At 53.6% G+C, this 16,566-nt stretch overlaps 1 protein-coding gene across 5 annotated transcripts; it reads left to right on the top strand.

Moving 5' to 3' along the window:
• The first annotated feature begins 763 nt into the window (after positions 1-763).
• BRPF1 (bromodomain and PHD finger containing 1) lies at positions 764-16,350 on the top strand. 5 transcript variants are annotated; one of them, XM_070776232.1, is made up of 14 exons: positions 764-1,106; positions 2,957-3,565; positions 7,027-7,986; positions 8,789-8,951; positions 9,478-9,609; positions 9,987-10,115; positions 10,910-11,219; positions 11,544-11,864; positions 12,188-12,472; positions 12,966-13,113; positions 13,910-14,046; positions 14,149-14,267; positions 14,615-14,769; positions 15,500-16,350. In XM_070776232.1, the coding sequence occupies exons 2-14, from the start codon at positions 2,967-2,969 to the stop codon at positions 15,681-15,683; spliced, it is 3,642 nt and encodes a 1,213-aa protein (XP_070632333.1). In that variant the 5' UTR covers positions 764-1,106; positions 2,957-2,966; the 3' UTR covers positions 15,684-16,350. The 5 variants fall into 5 exon arrangements, with proteins under 5 accessions (XP_070632333.1, XP_070632331.1, XP_019840273.1 ...); XM_070776230.1 differs by having other exon boundaries at positions 9,987-10,133; XM_019984714.2 differs by lacking the exon at positions 12,188-12,472.
• The last annotated feature ends 216 nt before the right edge of the window (positions 16,351-16,566 follow it).

Here is a 16,566-nt window from a genome sequence, read left to right as displayed (position 1 = left end):
CAAGCCCCGCCCTTTCCCTTCAGCCTCGCGTGTTTTTTCCCAGCTCTATCCTCTCCCCAGCCCAGCTCCAAGTTCCAGGCCCATCCAAAGCCCCGCCCTTTCTTTTCTGAGGCCCCCTCTTCTGTTTAGTCCCACCCCTCACCCCCGGTTGAGTCCCTATTCTCCTTACTGGGGCCTGCTTTACAGATAGCCCCGCCCACTCCCCGCAAACCCCGCCCCATAGATTGGATTATTCTCTTCCAGCCCCGCCCCGCCACTACCCATAACTCCCAGTGCCCCTTAGGCTGCAGTCCGCGTCCCTCTTGCTCCTGGCCCTGCCCCCAGCCCCGCCCCGAGGCTCCGGCCCCGCCTCGCCGCCTTCCTCGGAGACCAAGGCCAGGTCCCTACCGCAGCCGCGGCGCCAGCAGGAGGGAGGGAGGCGGGGGGAGAGGCAGAGGGGGAAGGGAGAAGGGCGGGCTCCTTACGCCCAGTCCCGCGCTCATCGTCCGTGTCGGCAGATTCGCTACAAACGGCCCGACAACTCCGGATCCCGAGTGTCATAACTTCTGTATCCAGAAACCCAACTCTAGATGGAGGCGCTAGAAAAGCCCTGTAAGGTGTCCAGGGGCCCTTCCGAATCCCAGAGAATGGCCTCTCGAGCCTCAGCGGGCGGGCGGGGATCTGTGGCGAAAGTGCAGCTCGGCAGTGCCGCGGCGCCGAGTTTACCCTGCGCAGACGCCGTCGCCGCTGCTGCTGCCGCCGCCGCTGCCACTGCCTTTGCCGCCACCGTCTCCGCCGCCGCCGTCCCCGCGCTGCCTCCAGGAGCCTCCATTGTTCCGGTGGCGCCGGGTCCCGAGACTCGGCAACCTAGGGGCCTTCGAAAGGGGCGGCGGCCGCCGGAATTGAGACGTTCGGGCGCCGGCGGGACTGGGAGCGGCAGGGGTCAGCGCGGGAATCCCAGGGAGCCGGGCCAGAGCGTGGGGCGGCAGGGGGTCGGGGTGGCGTGGTCTGCAGTCTCCGGAATTGGGGCTCTCCCTCCCCGACCCGTCTTTCCCCGCCGGCCTCCCTAAGTGGGGTCGGAGCCCCGGCGGGCGTCCCCGGCGATGAGCCCGGACTCGAGGTGGCCGGTGAGTGCGGGCCAGGGACCAGGGCGGGAGTGGCAAGCCGGGAAGGGGTAGGCTAGTTTCGTGGGGCACGCACTGAAACTGCCCGGCCCGAGGGTCGGGCCACCCCAGCCGGAAGAACTGACAGTGCATTCGCCCCCAGCCCGCATCCCTGGGCTACAGTGTATCCCTTCGGGGCTGCCTGGGTCAATGGCAGGAGGAGAGCCTTGTTCAACTTGTACACTTTGATCAAGGGGAAACGTCGCCGCATCCGGGAGAGGGCTGCGGGCACCGCCTGGGCCTGGCCTGATCCCTCTGGCCTCCGCCCCCTACTTCCTCCAGTCCCCTGAGAGCCTTGGGCAGATGCGGTCGTCATACCCCAGGGCCTGGGGCCCTCCCCACGGACTTTCAGGTCTAAGTTTCCGTGTCTCTTCTCTGTGCATCTGCTGCTGAGTCCCAGCGGAACATTTGCCGGGGGCTCTGTGCTGCTTAGGGAGCTAGGGCAGCAGAGCTGCAGCCTTCACCAGGGACTCATTGAAACAGAGTTTGTGCTTCTGATTGGTTTGTTTAAAGATAGCCACAGGTAGGAAGTAAGGGCAGTTTAAGTAGTTTTAACGAAATGGCAATCTGGGGCTTGGACAGAGTGGCTGGAGCAGTTCACTGGCTGGGTTAAGTCACAGGAGAAGAACTCTTGTTAGTTAGGGAGCTCAGGGTGGCTTTGCTTGGAATGGTGCCCAGCCCATAGTTAAATTGTTGAATCCAGCTAGGCCTGGAGAAATTGGGGCAGTCTCTGACCAAGCTGGGCTTCCTGGGGGCTGGTGCCATCTGCTGTCTCCACTCACCCAGGAACACTGGAGAGAAGGAAGGGAGGGCTCTAAGGACCAGCATGGAGCTGAGTGTGCTGCACTGCCATGTTCCTGTTTATACTCTTAAGGCCTGGTGTCATCCCCAGAGCCAGGGCATAGGCTTACCCCAGAGGCCTTAGAAAGTCACCGATTTTTTCTGTCATCCATTTATTTCTGCTGGAGTCCAGGACCAAATCATTTTGGCCACCGATTCAAACTTCTGCATGGGCTGACATTAGCCTTCATCCGTCTCAGTCCCTAATCTTCTTTTAGCTATTATTCAACAAATTATGTATTCATTTGCCAAAACAATATTGCATGCCAGGTTCTGGGGCTATGGAAGTGGGTAGGCTCTGGTGTCTGCACTGTACAGCTCCCAGTCTAGTGGAAAGAGACAGAGAACTTTCAGTGTGGTGAGTGCTGTGGTGGAGGTGAGGATGAAATGCTGTGGAAACACAGCTTTCTGTGAGATAGACGGAGAAATCATAACAGAAGTGACATTTGAGCCATGTTTTGAAGAATGAGTAGGAGCTCACTAATCAGGGAGGGTGGAAGGCATTCTAAATAGAGATCATTTTGCGGGAATGAGAGTTGGTAACATTCAGGGAATGGCAAGTTGCCCTGGTTAGACAGAAATACAGCTATAATTGGTGAAAAGAAGGATCTAGAAAGGAAGACTAAGGCCACAGAATGAAAGGAACACCATGACTGTCATCATAAGGAATGTGGATATTATCCTGAAATCAGTGGGGGGCATCAGGAGGGTTCCAATCAAAACACTGATATGAATAATTCTACTTGGTAGAAAGATCATTCTGGACACATTTATATGAGAAAAAGCTAGAACTGAGACATAGGGCAGGATGATCAGACAAGAGGTAATAATACCAAGACCATGGCCATGGTGTGGAGGAGATGGCATTTGGATCTGCTGTAGAGGTTGGCTGGCCAGGACCCTTGGGGAGAGGGAGGGCTGGAGAGAGTGGAGTGGGTGGCCCGGGCCTACGCTAACTGATCTGTACATTCTAGATGTGACAGCATGGGGGTGGACTTTGACGTGAAGACTTTCTGCCACAACCTGCGGGCAACTAAGCCACCCTATGAGTGCCCCGTGGAGACCTGCCGCAAGGTCTACAAGAGTTACAGTGGTATCGAGTACCATCTGTACCACTATGACCATGACAACCCACCGCCCCCACAGCAGACTCCACTCCGAAAGCACAAGAAGAAGGGGCGCCAGTCACGCCCAGCCAACAAGCAGTCACCCAGCCCCTCAGAGGTATCCCAGTCACCCAGCCGTGAGGTGATGAGTTACGCACAGGCCCAGCGCATGGTGGAAGTGGACTTGCACGGCCGCGTGCACCGCATCAGCATCTTTGACAACCTGGATGTGGTGTCTGAGGATGAGGAGGCCCCCGAGGAGGCGCCTGAGAACGGCAGCAATAAGGAGAACACTGAGACACCGGCCGCTACTCCCAAGTCAGGCAAGCATAAGAACAAGGAGAAACGCAAGGACTCCAACCATCACCACCACCACAATGCTTCTGCGAGCACCACTCCCAAGCTGCCAGAGGTGGTCTACCGGGAGTTGGAGCAAGATACCCCTGATGCCCCGCCCCGGCCGACCTCCTATTACCGGTAAGGCCACCTCCGCCTCCCAACTCTGGAAAACTGGTCAAGCAGGGCTTAGGAGCCAAAGACAGGTGACAAGCAACAGATAGGAAATGGCAGAGGTAAAGCATAGCAGCAACACACTGGCCCTGCCAAGGCAGACGTGCCCCAGCTAGCGGTGATGGCAGTTCCTGTACACTGCCACATGCCGGACCCTCACTGGCGCTTTATAGCCATTCCCTTGTCTTATTCTCACAACTCGCTCAGGTAGGTTTTGTTCATGGGTGAGGAAACCACAGTCCAGAAGAAGGACCAGACTTATGAGCAGTCACATGCCAGTAGATAGCTGAACTGGGATTCAAACCCATATTCCTCTGACTCCAAAGCGGCACTATTTCTACAGTATCAAAGGGTCCCATCTGTTGATCTTGACCCTTTCTACTCCATCACCGTGACCTTGGGAAAGGCATCTGTCTGGCTTTTGGTGTTCCAGTGACCCCATCTGCAGTGCAGATATAATATTCCTCTGCTAGCCTCAATGTGGAAGACTAGGGACACTGACTTCATAGAGTCCTAAAAGCTGTTTGTAAATCTGCATAAGTAATTTCCCCATTGCTTATCCAGTTACTGTCACCCATCCTTTGGCATGCAGAAGCAGTGTTTTCATCACCAATGTTTCATACTCCTCTGAGAACCCTTTTATTTGATTTAACTGTTTCTTAGTATCTGCTTCCTTCCAAAAATTTGTCACAGTGGCTCCTAATAAAAATCACAGTCAAAAGGCTAAATTCCTTCAACATGAGGTAAAAAAATGGAGTGGGGGAAGTATGGTGGTAACCACATTCAGAAACCCAAGCTAAAGGATGGAACAAACACCAAGCGTGAGACTTCTTTCTGAGAGTCTTGGCATCCAAGTCAAAGAGGGCACTTGGGTGAGTTAGTTAAGGAGCTATCTTTGGTATCAGCTAATCAGAAGGCCTGATCTCCGACAAGGACTTCTTAGAAAGGTTTTTATGTGAAAGGTAGTTTTTACCAAAAGTGCAATAGTAGGTACTAAATCTCAGTTCTTTACAAGCAAATTTGGGGAACTCAAGTGATTTTCGTTCCTCTCACCCCTGTTGACATGCCAGCCTGTCTTTTCCTCCTCTCTTCCATCCTTCCATCTGTCCAGTCCAGCTCCATGTCCTTCTGGCTTTTCACTGTCTCTCTTATCTGTTAGTGCTCACTGCCATGCCCACCTCCCAACACATAGACCCCTCTTCGGGCCCGCCCTCTCCCCTCATGATTCTTTAGCACTCTCTGCTCCCTTAGGTAGCACAGCTTAGCTCCTGCTCATTTTCTTCATCCTTCCACTCAGAGTCACTCTTTGCTCCTGTGGATCAGATCTGTTCTCCAGGCAGCAGCTCTCAGCTGGTCCCCTGCAATCAGTTGGGAGGTGTGTTGCATGTAATTTGTTACTACTCTTAGCAGAACTGCCTGTTTTGGAAATGATTTACTTTTTATGTAAATGTGAGAAGATTCGAGGTCATCTCTTTAACAACAGCACTGGCTCTTGCTCCCATCTGATAAACTTTCTTGAGGGGGAGAGGGAGGGTGGAGTGTCAGCTGGCGTGTCAGGAATCGCACATGACACGCAGCCTACCTTATCTGCGCCACAGCCTGTAATCTGAGTGTGCTGTGGGAGTGTGCTGCGCACCATCACATAATGTTACGCGTGTCATGGCAGAAAAAGGTTGAGAGCTGGTGCCAAGGCCTGGAATGGGCCAGATGGTTCACACTAGCCCTGAGCCACACCTTTTTCAAGGATGAAGATGTTGCAGTCACCCTGGGGACAAGGTGAAGGGCTAAGCAAGAAGCTGCTTCTGATAGACACAGTACTTTAGTCTCTCCTCCCTTCCACTCTCAAAATGTCTTTCAGATGAACAACACTGACTGCCTCTTTCTGTGTGGTTAATCAGATATGGTCCTTGCCTCTATCCACGTAGTGCAGGGGTTAAGACACGAAAACAGTTATAATGCAAGACATGGTCGGGCAGAGCTATACCAAAGCTAATAATCAAGCTAACATTTATTGAGTTACTTGCTCCAGGTGCTGTTCTGAGCACTTTACCTATATTAACTCATCTAATGTTTCCAACAGCTGTGTGAAAGAGGTTCAAGTTAGGATCACCACTTTACACATGTGGAAACCAAGGCCCTGAGAGGTTTGCTTACTTGCCTGCTGTCACCCAGAGCACAGCTCCAGAGCCTATGCTTGCCTGGCCTGCTGCAGCTCGCAGAGTCGCATTTTCCTTGTGGAGAGCAGAGTGGAGGCCCAGGAACTAACATATATCTAGGGCCTGCTATGTACCACTTGATTTAGCCCATTCATTTTTAATTAATTGCATTTAATCCTGACGTCTTAGAAAATGAAAGGTATTATCCTCATTCTCTCATCCATAAACCTGAAGTTTAGAAAAGAGCAGGGATGTCCTGGATATCCCACAGTAACAGAGCCAGGACCTAACTGGCTGTTAGGTGTGTGTCCAGGTGTGTTAGAGGCCAAAGCCGTGTGCTTTTCCGTCGTTGCTCCCTGTAGCTTTACAATAGCAGAGTCAGGCCACCTGGAGTGTGCACGTCAGGGGAGTGGGGAGCCTGCTCTGTACCCCAGGCGCCTAGAGCCGCCCCTGGCTGCAGTCATGCGGGCCCAGTGAGTGCTGTGGAGTGGAGTTTGAATCCTAGCTCTGCCACTTCCTGGTTGTGTGAACCACCTGTGTGGGGCACTTAACTTCCCAAAGCATCCGGTTTCCTCCTCTATAAAGTGAGGGCAAGAAGAACATTGACCCAAGGACTGTGAGGAAGATAACTGTGATAACTTAGCACAATGCCCGGTCATAGTAAATGCTCAGTAAATATTAGCTATCCTGACTGTTATCTCCCAAGGCTTTCCAGAGAGCAAAGAGTACCTAGATTCTGAGGGAGCCCTGAGCTGCTGCTGCACCAGCTGAGAGAAGACCTACAGCAGCTCCGTTCAGGATACAGCCGGCTGGTACTCAAACAAATGTAAATTGGCAAGTGAAAACTGAGGACCTTCCTGCCCCCGACTCTTTGTACCATCACCCAGACCACTGCAATCAGGGGTCCTAGCCGCCCCATCCTTCTCCCTTCAGGATCTTGCTGAGCCTCTGCATCTCAAAGGAGGCAGTGTGGCAGCTAGGACGTGAGCTTTGAGCTCGGCATGCCTGGGTTCATATCCCAGCTCTTCCACTTTCTCACAAGAGAGCCGGCCCAGGTGAATTCACTGCCCCAAACGTTAGGTTTCCTTTTCGGCACAACAAGAATGATGACAGGCCTTACGGTGCCTGGAGTAAAGGTGAGGCTAGAATGAGACCACGTATACATCAAGGCACGGGCCTGGAACAGGGTGAGTGCTCCACAGATGTAACCCACGTTCTTTAAGGGAGGGAAATCTCAACCTTCTGATGCCGAGCTGCCTGTGTGCACTGCAGGTATATTGAGAAGTCGGCGGAGGAGCTGGATGAGGAGGTTGAGTACGACATGGATGAGGAGGACTACATCTGGCTAGATATCATGAACGAGCGGCGGAAGACGGAGGGTGTGAGTCCCATTCCGCAGGAGATCTTTGAGTACTTAATGGACCGGCTGGAGAAGGAGTCGTACTTTGAGAGCCACAATAAAGGCGACCCCAATGCTCTAGTAGATGAGGATGCTGTGTGCTGTATTTGCAATGACGGCGAGTGCCAGAACAGCAATGTCATCCTTTTCTGTGACATGTGCAACCTGGCTGTGCACCAGGAGTGCTACGGTGTCCCCTACATCCCTGAGGGCCAGTGGCTGTGCCGCCGCTGCCTGCAGTCACCCTCCCGCGCTGTGGACTGCGCCCTGTGCCCCAACAAGGGTGGTGCCTTCAAGCAGACAGATGATGGGCGCTGGGCCCATGTGGTGTGTGCCCTCTGGATCCCTGAGGTCTGCTTTGCCAACACAGTCTTCCTGGAGCCCATTGACAGCATTGAGCACATCCCGCCCGCACGCTGGAAGCTGACCTGCTACATTTGCAAACAGCGGGGCTCAGGGGCCTGCATCCAGTGCCATAAGGCCAACTGCTACACAGCCTTCCACGTGACGTGTGCCCAACAGGCTGGCCTTTACATGAAGATGGAGCCTGTGCGGGAGACAGGGGCCAATGGCACCTCCTTCAGCGTCCGCAAGACTGCCTACTGCGACATCCACACACCCCCAGGTTCAGCGCGCCGCCTGCCTGCCCTGTCCCACAGTGAAGGCGAGGAGGATGAGGAGGAGGAGGAAGATGAGGGTAAGAGTTGGAGCTCAGAGAAGGTCAAGAAGGCCAAGGCCAAGTCCCGGATCAAGATGAAGAAGGCGCGGAAGATCCTGGCAGAGAAACGGGCAGCGGCTCCTGTGGTGTCTGTGCCTTGCATTCCACCACACAGGTACGGGGGAGCAGATGGGCGGGCCAGGGAGGGAAGAAGCCCTGTTGGAGACTGACAGTCCCCTGAGTGGAGTGACAGGCTTGGGTTTTCTTCTTCCTATCAGGAGCTACCTAGAGGTGGTGATGGTTTTTAATATCAAAAGAGATTAGCTCTAGCAGGTCACCTGACTTTTACGTTAGGAACCAGAGACTTCAGCTCTTCTCTGGCCAACTTGGCAGGTGTATTTGAAACTGCCCTCCATATTGCTGGGGTGGTGTAAGTTAGGAAGTAAGACAATGGAGTAGCCACCAGCCACAGTGGAAGAAACAGTCTGACTCTGAAGGGAGAACAGAATGGAAAAGAGGGAAGGAAATGCTCAAGGAATTGTGTTATGGCCACAGATGAGGGCTGTGAGGATCAGTTACTTTTTACTCTTGTGCTACCTAGACAATTTCCAGTAGTTGACTGCTATGTTGTAGTACTTCATCTTAAAACCTTCCCAGACTCAGTCCAAGTTGGGTGTCCCAGGGTCAGTTAGTACTCAGGGCTGCAGTGACAATAAGCAGTCTTAGGGGCCAGGCTCACTCACCCCCGTGGTGAACAGAGTTAGCACTCGGAGCTTGGCTTCCTGTCTCCTGAGGTGCCCTTGACAGCCAGCTGTGTTTGCTCTTCTTTGCCCTAGCCCAGTGTCACAGGCCTTCTTGACAATAGATTTATTCCCTATTCAGCCCCACTCGGAAACTCATGGACCAAAGACCCCTGTTCTCTGTGAGAAAATCAAGGCCCACGAGGTTTTTCCTCTCTTTGCTCTCCTGTTTCCCAGGCTCAGTAAAATCACTAACCGCCTGACCATCCAAAGGAAGAGCCAATTCATGCAGAGGCTGCACAGCTATTGGACGCTGAAGAGGCAGTCGCGGAATGGGGTCCCGCTGCTGCGTCGCCTGCAGACCCACCTGCAATCTCAGAGGAACTGTGACCAAGTCGGGGTACTATGTCAGATTCCCTGTGGGCTCTGGGAACTAATGCCAGGGGGATGAGGACAGAGACTTATCATTGGCTTGTTTTTCTGTACCACCCAGCATGTGGGATCTTAGTTCCCCAACCAGGGATCGAACCCATGCTCCCTGCACTGGAAGCACGAAGTCTTAACCACTGGACCACCAGGGAGGTCCCAAGAACAGATTTGTGACTGCAGTTTCCAATGCCTGAGGGCTTGGGCTGTTTGTTCCTTTAAACTAGACCTCAAATCAGGCTAAGGATGAAATCCTTACACATTATCCTTCATGCATTATTCCTTGTGTTCATCCTTTCATTCACAACAAGCATATACCGAGCACCAACTCTACTGGGCTCAACAGCCACAGTGGGTTGCAGAGCTTCCACTTTAGCTGGCAAGCCTACCAAGAGATCACTGCTCCCAGCTTTGGTTTTCCTGCCTTTGACCCAAGTTTCCTGGGCTCTCATTGCCTCTGGCTCTCTCATCATCTCCTGATCCCCCTTTTGCCTCTTCAGAGAGATTCCGAGGATAAGAACTGGGCCCTCAAAGAACAGCTTAAGTCCTGGCAGCGGCTTCGGCATGACCTGGAGCGAGCACGGCTGCTGGTGGAGCTGATTCGCAAGCGGGAGAAACTCAAAAGGGAGACGGTGAGTGCTCCCGGACCAGCTTTTTTTTATAGTGGAGAAAACAGACCCAGGAAAACAGAAAACCCAGAAAAGTGTGCGTCCCCTGGCCGGGAAGCGGCAAAGCTAATTGAGAGTCAGGTAACCTGGAGCTCAGTTTGCTGTCAGGCTCCTCAGAAGCAGAATGTCACAGGAGCGTTTTATGAATGGACTCCTGAATGATGTGATGCAGGTAGCTGGTGCTAGGAGTTCAAGGAAGGGGCAGTCCACAGTAGTGAAGTGCACCCAGCAGTGTGGGGTAGGAAGGAAGGCGAGTTCCCACACCAGCTACAGCCACCTCCCCAGACCTCTCCCCAAGGGACCAGCCTAGGCCTGGCTGATGGAGCCTTTATGTGTGGCAGATCAAGGTCCAGCAGATCGCCATGGAGATGCAGCTGACCCCCTTCCTCATCCTCCTTCGAAAAACCTTGGAGCAGCTCCAAGAGAAGGACACAGGCAACATCTTCAGCGAGCCGGTCCCTCTGTCTGAGGTAACCGAATTGGACGAAGTAAGAATCCCTTCCCCTCACTCCACCTTCTTTCTGTTCCTCTCCCAGATGGACCCTTGCCGCAGGTCTGGGCCAGGGGCTAGGAGGGGACCATGAAGAGAGGGGCTGGTGGCTCTGGGGCTCCGGGATGAACCGGAACCACAGGCATCACCTGGACTCTGTCTTGTCCCTGTCGTACCTCAAGGGCCCAGAATGGGAGGCAGTCTGCACTCCTTCCCCAGAGGCAGGGACTGAGTCTGCCAAGTGAATAAGCCCAGGGCAGGAAGACACTTTCCGGGTGCTGAACCCTAGAACGGAGAATTTAGAAGGCTCAGCACCTAAAGAACCATCTCTGAAGCCCTAGGTCCTGACTGGCAGACTCTTCTCTCTAAAAGGTATAAAATGAGAGACCTGAGGCAGCAGCCTCCTTACATGGCTTACTGATAAGTAAAAAGAGCTATAGGAATGCAGGGTGGTGTTACTTCCAGAGGCTCCCCCTAGCCATTTGCTTATTAAAACCTCATGTGGCTCTAGGATTCGGCTGTAATTGCATTACTGTTTTCCAAGCAAGGAAAAGAAAGCCCAGAGAGGCTAAGAGGCTTGCCAAGGTCACACAGCTTGTGACTAGAAAAGTCCAGACTAGAATCCAGCTTTCTTTTCCCCTGTGCTATATGCCTGCCTCTGACTGTAGGAGCAGGAGATTGCTGGATGCATTTCAAGGGAGGTTGTTAGGAACAGGGGTTCAGGGGGGATGAGGAACATACCTCCACTGAGCTACACCTCCCGTGTTCTCCCAGGTACCCGACTACCTCGACCACATCAAAAAGCCTATGGACTTTTTCACCATGAAGCAGAACTTGGAGGCTTACCGCTACCTGAACTTTGATGATTTTGAGGAGGACTTCAACCTCATCGTCAGCAACTGCCTCAAGTATAATGCCAAGGATACCATCTTCTACCGGGCAGCAGTGCGGCTCCGTGAGCAGGGTGGCGCGGTGCTCCGCCAGGCCCGGCGCCAGGCAGAAAAAATGGGCATTGACTTTGAGACGGGCATGCATATTCCCCCCAGCGTGACTGGAGACGAGGCCCCACACCACACCGAAGATGGTGGGTGATAAGTCACACATACACGTAGAGGCCAATGCCAGGGATGAACAGCTTTCCAAAAGTCCCCTCCTGGGAGCAGGCAGTGTAGGCAGGAAGCAGCTAGTCTGAGCAGTGGCACGCTAGCCCCAGGAATGCTCTCGAAGCCAGACTGGGTGAATGGAGAGCAATCCCCGCCTTTCTGCATCTCGGTGCTACTATTTTACAGCTGCTCCTGGTGAGAAGTGGAAGGGAAAAGAGTGACTTTCTGGTTGCCTGCCCAGGTTCACGGGGCCCAGAGGGCTGCCCTGAGACTGACCTCTCATCCCCTGTTCCCACCCCCTGCAGCAGAGGAAGAGCGGCTGGTCCTGCTAGAGAACCAGAAGCACCTGCCAGTGGAAGAGCAGCTCAAGTTGCTGCTTGAACGGCTGGATGAGGTGAACGCCAGCAAGCAGAGCGTGGGCCGCTCTCGGCGCGCCAAGATGATCAAGAAAGAGATGACGGCGCTGCGGAGGAAGCTTGCCCACCAGCGGGAGACGGGACGGGATGGGCCTGAACGACACGGCCCCTCCAGCCGGGGCGGCATGACACCCCACCCAGCAGCCTGTGACAAGGACGGGCAGACAGACAGTGCCGCCGAGGAGAGCAGCAGCCAGGAGACAAGCAAAGGTCTGAACCCCATGGCATGATGGACCCCAAGGCCAGCCAGACTGAGACTCTGCAGCACACACTCAGCCCCTGCCAGACCCCCAGGCAGAGGTCCCTCCTGCTCAGCTAGCTGCACTTTCTCCCTCCTTCCCCCTTCAGGGGCCTCTTAGCTGCCTCTCTCTGGCTATTTGTGTGAGAGACAGTGTTCCCAACTCCCTGCCCCCAAAACTATCTCCCCTACTCTAGCTGAAGTTATGTCCTATATCCCCAGGGTCTACCGTAGACAGACTCCCTTCCCACTTCAGGCCCCTCACCGACTCTCCTTCTCTCTTTCTCTGCTCCAGGCCTGGGTCCCAACATGTCCTCAACCCCCGCACTTGAGGTGGGCAGGAGAACCTCAGTTCTGTTCTCCAAAAAGAACCCGAAGACAGCTGGACCGCCCAAGAGGCCGGGCCGGCCCCCCAAAAACCGGGAGAGCCAGATGACCCCCAGCCACGGAGGCAGTCCTGTGGGGCCCCCCCAGCTCCCCATCATGGGCTCCCTACGTCAGCGCAAGCGGGGTAGGAGCCCTCGGCCCAGTTCGAGTTCAGACAGCGACAGTGATAAATCCACAGAAGACCCCCCAATGGGTGAGCCTCACCATCACCCAGCCCCTCCAATAGAGTGAGCGAAGCTGCCATCCTTCCCAGTATAACTCCCACCTAGCCCTTCATTTGCCCATAATATATCAGAGCTAGAAGGGCCCTTAGGAAGCCTGTCATTCAATCCCCTCACTTTATAGATGGGGAAACTGAAGCCCAGAGCCACTAACCCAACCAGATTCCCATCCAGGGTGCCCTTCATTTTATCACTTCACCTTTTCTCTTCTCATTCTCCTTGGGGAATCTCCTTTAAGCCACTGTGTCCTAAGGCTAGTAACTGCCAAGGGAAGTGCAAGGGGTGGGGCAGGGCTGTGGCCAGCTGTGGTGGACACTGCCCAGAGCTGGCTCTGCTGGCTGAGGTTGGAGGAATTTTCCAGCACAGAACGTAAAGCCAAGCTCTGAGTCCCTCTTACCCCCAGTAGATCTCTGATCTGCATCTTACTGACTGATTCCTTCCTTCCCCCCACCACCCCCAACCAAGACTTACCAGCCAATGGCTTCAGCGGTGGAAACCAGCCAGTAAAGAAGAGTTTCTTGGTGTATCGTAATGACTGCAGCCTTCCTCGGAGCAGCTCAGACTCGGAATCCAGCAGCAGTAGCAGCAGCAGTGCTGCCTCCGACCGGACCAGGTACCAGCCCTCTTGGTTTAAACCTGCCTCCAGGATGGCCTTCCAAATTTCCCTGTGGGGAGTGTGGTGGCAGCCATCTCCACCTAGATTAAGAGGGCTCAGACCAAAGGTTCTCTGCAAAATAAATAGAATGGATGAGACTGTCACCATAATGAATTAGAGGGGACCATCCTTGGTTAAGTTCATGTTTTAGAACAGAGGGCTTCCCTGGTAGCTCAGATGGTAAAGAATCCACCTGCAATGTGAGAGACCTGGGTTCGATCCCTGGGTCAGAAAGATCCCCTGGAGAAGCAAATGGCAACCCACTCCAGTATTCTTGTGTAGGAAATCCCATTGACAGAGAAGCCTGGCAGACTACAGTCCGTGGGGTTGCAAAGAATTGGACATGATTGAGCAACTAACACTTTCACTTTTCACTTAGAACAGAGTACATAAACTGATTCATGGTGACCTGGATTTGGCCTACAGACATATTTTGTTTGGCCAGCATGATATTTAAAAAAACAAACCCAGAAGTGCCACATAAAATTCCCAGTTTCTGTATTCCCTTTAAAAATCAGACCTAGCAGTTCTGACCACTGTTGCCTTAAGATAGGGCGTACACTCATCACTACTGCTGTATCCAGCCCACTTCAGTCAGATCACCCCCAAATCCCTAAGGGCACTTGAGTCTGAAATTATTCAATTAGCCTCTGCTTTCCAAAAGTCTTAGACCTTAGGGGCCAAAAGAAGACACCCACCATGCCATTTCCCACTCTCGCCCTCCTCTTGAGTTGAGCATCCCTTTTGTCCACAGCACAACGCCTTCAAAACAAGGCCGGGGCAAGCCCTCCTTCTCTCGGGGCACATTCCCAGAGGACAGCAGCGAAGATACCTCAGGCACTGAGAATGAGGCCTACTCCGTGGGCACTGGCCGCGGCGTGGGCCACAGCAGTAAGTACGCCCGCCCAAAGCCAGGGATGCTGGGGGCCTGGTGTCAGGGCCTTGCCAGACCCCTGGCTGCTGATCCGTCCCCTCTCTCCCATTCCTGTGAAGTTGTAAGGAAGAGTCTGGGCCGGGGAGCTGGCTGGCTATCAGAGGATGAGGACTCCCCCCTGGACGCTCTGGACCTGGTGTGGGCCAAATGCCGAGGGTATCCATCGTACCCAGCTCTGGTAGGCTTCTGCTTTTCTCGTCATACCCCTTGTCTTCCAGCCCCAAGACATACACTCAAAAGCAGCAGACCTCCTACTCTCTGCTGAGCTGCAGAGCACACGAGTCTTTAGCAGATAGTCACTTAGAGGTCCCTCATTAGTTTCTCCATCTGTCCCTTTCTCTTCCCTTTACCTCTTGGGCTCTGAAATAGTTCAGCATGGGAAGAAGCTGAGGGTCAGGATTGCAACCCTAGTTAGACGATTATGTTTTTCTGTCCCCACTTTAGAGGTAGTCTCCAAATTCTTGGATAGGGTAAGCCTGGGCGAAGGAGGAGACTGAACTAACCAAGATCTTATTACACCCTTAGATCATTGATCCAAAGATGCCCCGGGAAGGTATGTTCCACCATGGGGTTCCCATCCCTGTGCCCCCATTGGAGGTGCTGAAACTTGGGGAACAGATGACCCAAGAAGCCCGAGAGCATCTCTACCTCGTCCTCTTCTTTGACAACAAGAGAACCTGGTAAGGGAGGAGGGGAGCAGTCGATGTGACTCAGAGCCACAGACGCAGCCCCAGCCACTGGGGGCAGGCTGCCAGGAAACTCCAGCACTGCCGCCTGGGCGATCATAAATCAGTGGGGGAGGGACTTAGATCGCTGAGCAAAAGGGTTGTGTTGACCAAGAGTCTGAGAGACTGAGTGGGTAGCAGCTGACAAACAGCTGTAGCTAGAAAACAGGACCACAAGTGACTGTGAAAAATGTAGGGGCGGCTCTGCACCCAGACTAAGGTGGCTTCTAGATTTAGTTTTCCCACCTCTGCCTCCATGGTAACAAGATGTGGGGGATAAAGCAGACATAATCATTGGGTCTCTGAACCCCTGTTCTGTCACACTTACAAGCGTAGTCGATTGTTGTTAATTGTCTGCGGAAGATATCTAATGTCAGTTAAGTCTGCCTGTAGCCCATGGGACAAGGTATCTATTTCAGGCTAGGTCAGGGCTCCTTTTTGCACTCATAAATGCCCTGTGGTTATCCCCTGGTGTGACTGTCAACTGGGCTATTTTCATCACTAGCCTGTGAGCAGTTCCTGGAGGGCAGGGACTGCATCTCTCGGTTTCTGTAACTCCCACCAGAGCCTGGCCCAGAATGGGCACTTAGGAGTTTCAGAAGGAAGCAACAAGTAAGGGAGGCTGGTGCTTGTTGCCCTCCCAGAGATAAGAGATGACTTACTTGATCCTCGTCTCATCCTACAGGCAGTGGCTACCCAGGACTAAGCTAGTTCCTCTGGGCGTGAACCAGGACCTTGACAAGGAGAAGATGCTGGAGGGCCGGAAATCTAACATCCGCAAGTCAGTACAGATAGCCTACCACAGGGCCCTGCAGCACCGCAGCAAGGTGCAGGGCGAGCAGAGCAGCGAGACCAGCGACAGCGACTGACGCTGCCCAGCACGGCCCAGCCTTCAGTGCCCTGCCGCCTCTCTCCTCCCCTTGGCTCACTGTCCTGGAGTGGCACCGGCCTCTGCACTGACTCATTCCTGGTCTTGGGGCCAGTCTCAGGGGAAGCTGGGTGGGGGAGGTCCCTCCCGCCCTGAGTGCAGCTGGACTGTACAGAACACTCCAAGGGTCCCTGGGGGCTCTGCGCAATGAGAGGGGAGGTCCCACAGGCCAGAAAGCTCCAGAGACCTCACGGCATTGTAGCGCAGGGTGGTAGGCCAAGGTTAGGACACTGTGTAAAACAGGCCATCCCACCACCTCTGCCTACTCGTGCCGGGAGAATCCCTAACTGCCTAGTGGCCTAAGGCCTCTGAGGTGGTGTGGTGAGCGGGCATCCGCCCAGCCTAGCAGTGGGACTGATGTCTGTCCAGCCCGGAAGAGGGGCACTAGGTGACCCCCTCCCCTGCTGTTGTAAATACTGTAATTAGCGGAGAATTTAAATTATTCTCATTTGTAACTGCGTTTCCGGGTCGCGCCAGAGTCATTTGGTACTAAAAAAAAAAGACTGGGGCCTGTCCCCACTTCCCTTCTTCCCATAGATTCCCCGACCTTTCAAACTGGTTTGTATTTATTTCAAAGGAAGAAAATATATTGATTCTTAGAAAATAAATGGTCTGTTTGGAATTCTTGGTTCTTGCCTTCTGCCAGGGCAAAGGGATGAAAAGGGAGGCTCTATCCCTCAGGGATGGGAAATAATTGGGCTCAAGTGGTTGCTGGCTGTTGCATTTGTAAGACAAAGATAATATGACAGCTCCCATTCCCCATGTATTTCACTGAGTGGTAGACTCTGTGCTGAAACACCTTTAGATCCACACTTTTGTATAAC

This window comes from Bos indicus, chromosome 22, assembly GCF_029378745.1.
Source record: "Bos indicus isolate NIAB-ARS_2022 breed Sahiwal x Tharparkar chromosome 22, NIAB-ARS_B.indTharparkar_mat_pri_1.0, whole genome shotgun sequence".
Taxonomy (NCBI): domain Eukaryota; kingdom Metazoa; phylum Chordata; class Mammalia; order Artiodactyla; family Bovidae; genus Bos; species Bos indicus.
This window is presented reverse-complemented; position numbering and strand designations above follow the sequence as displayed.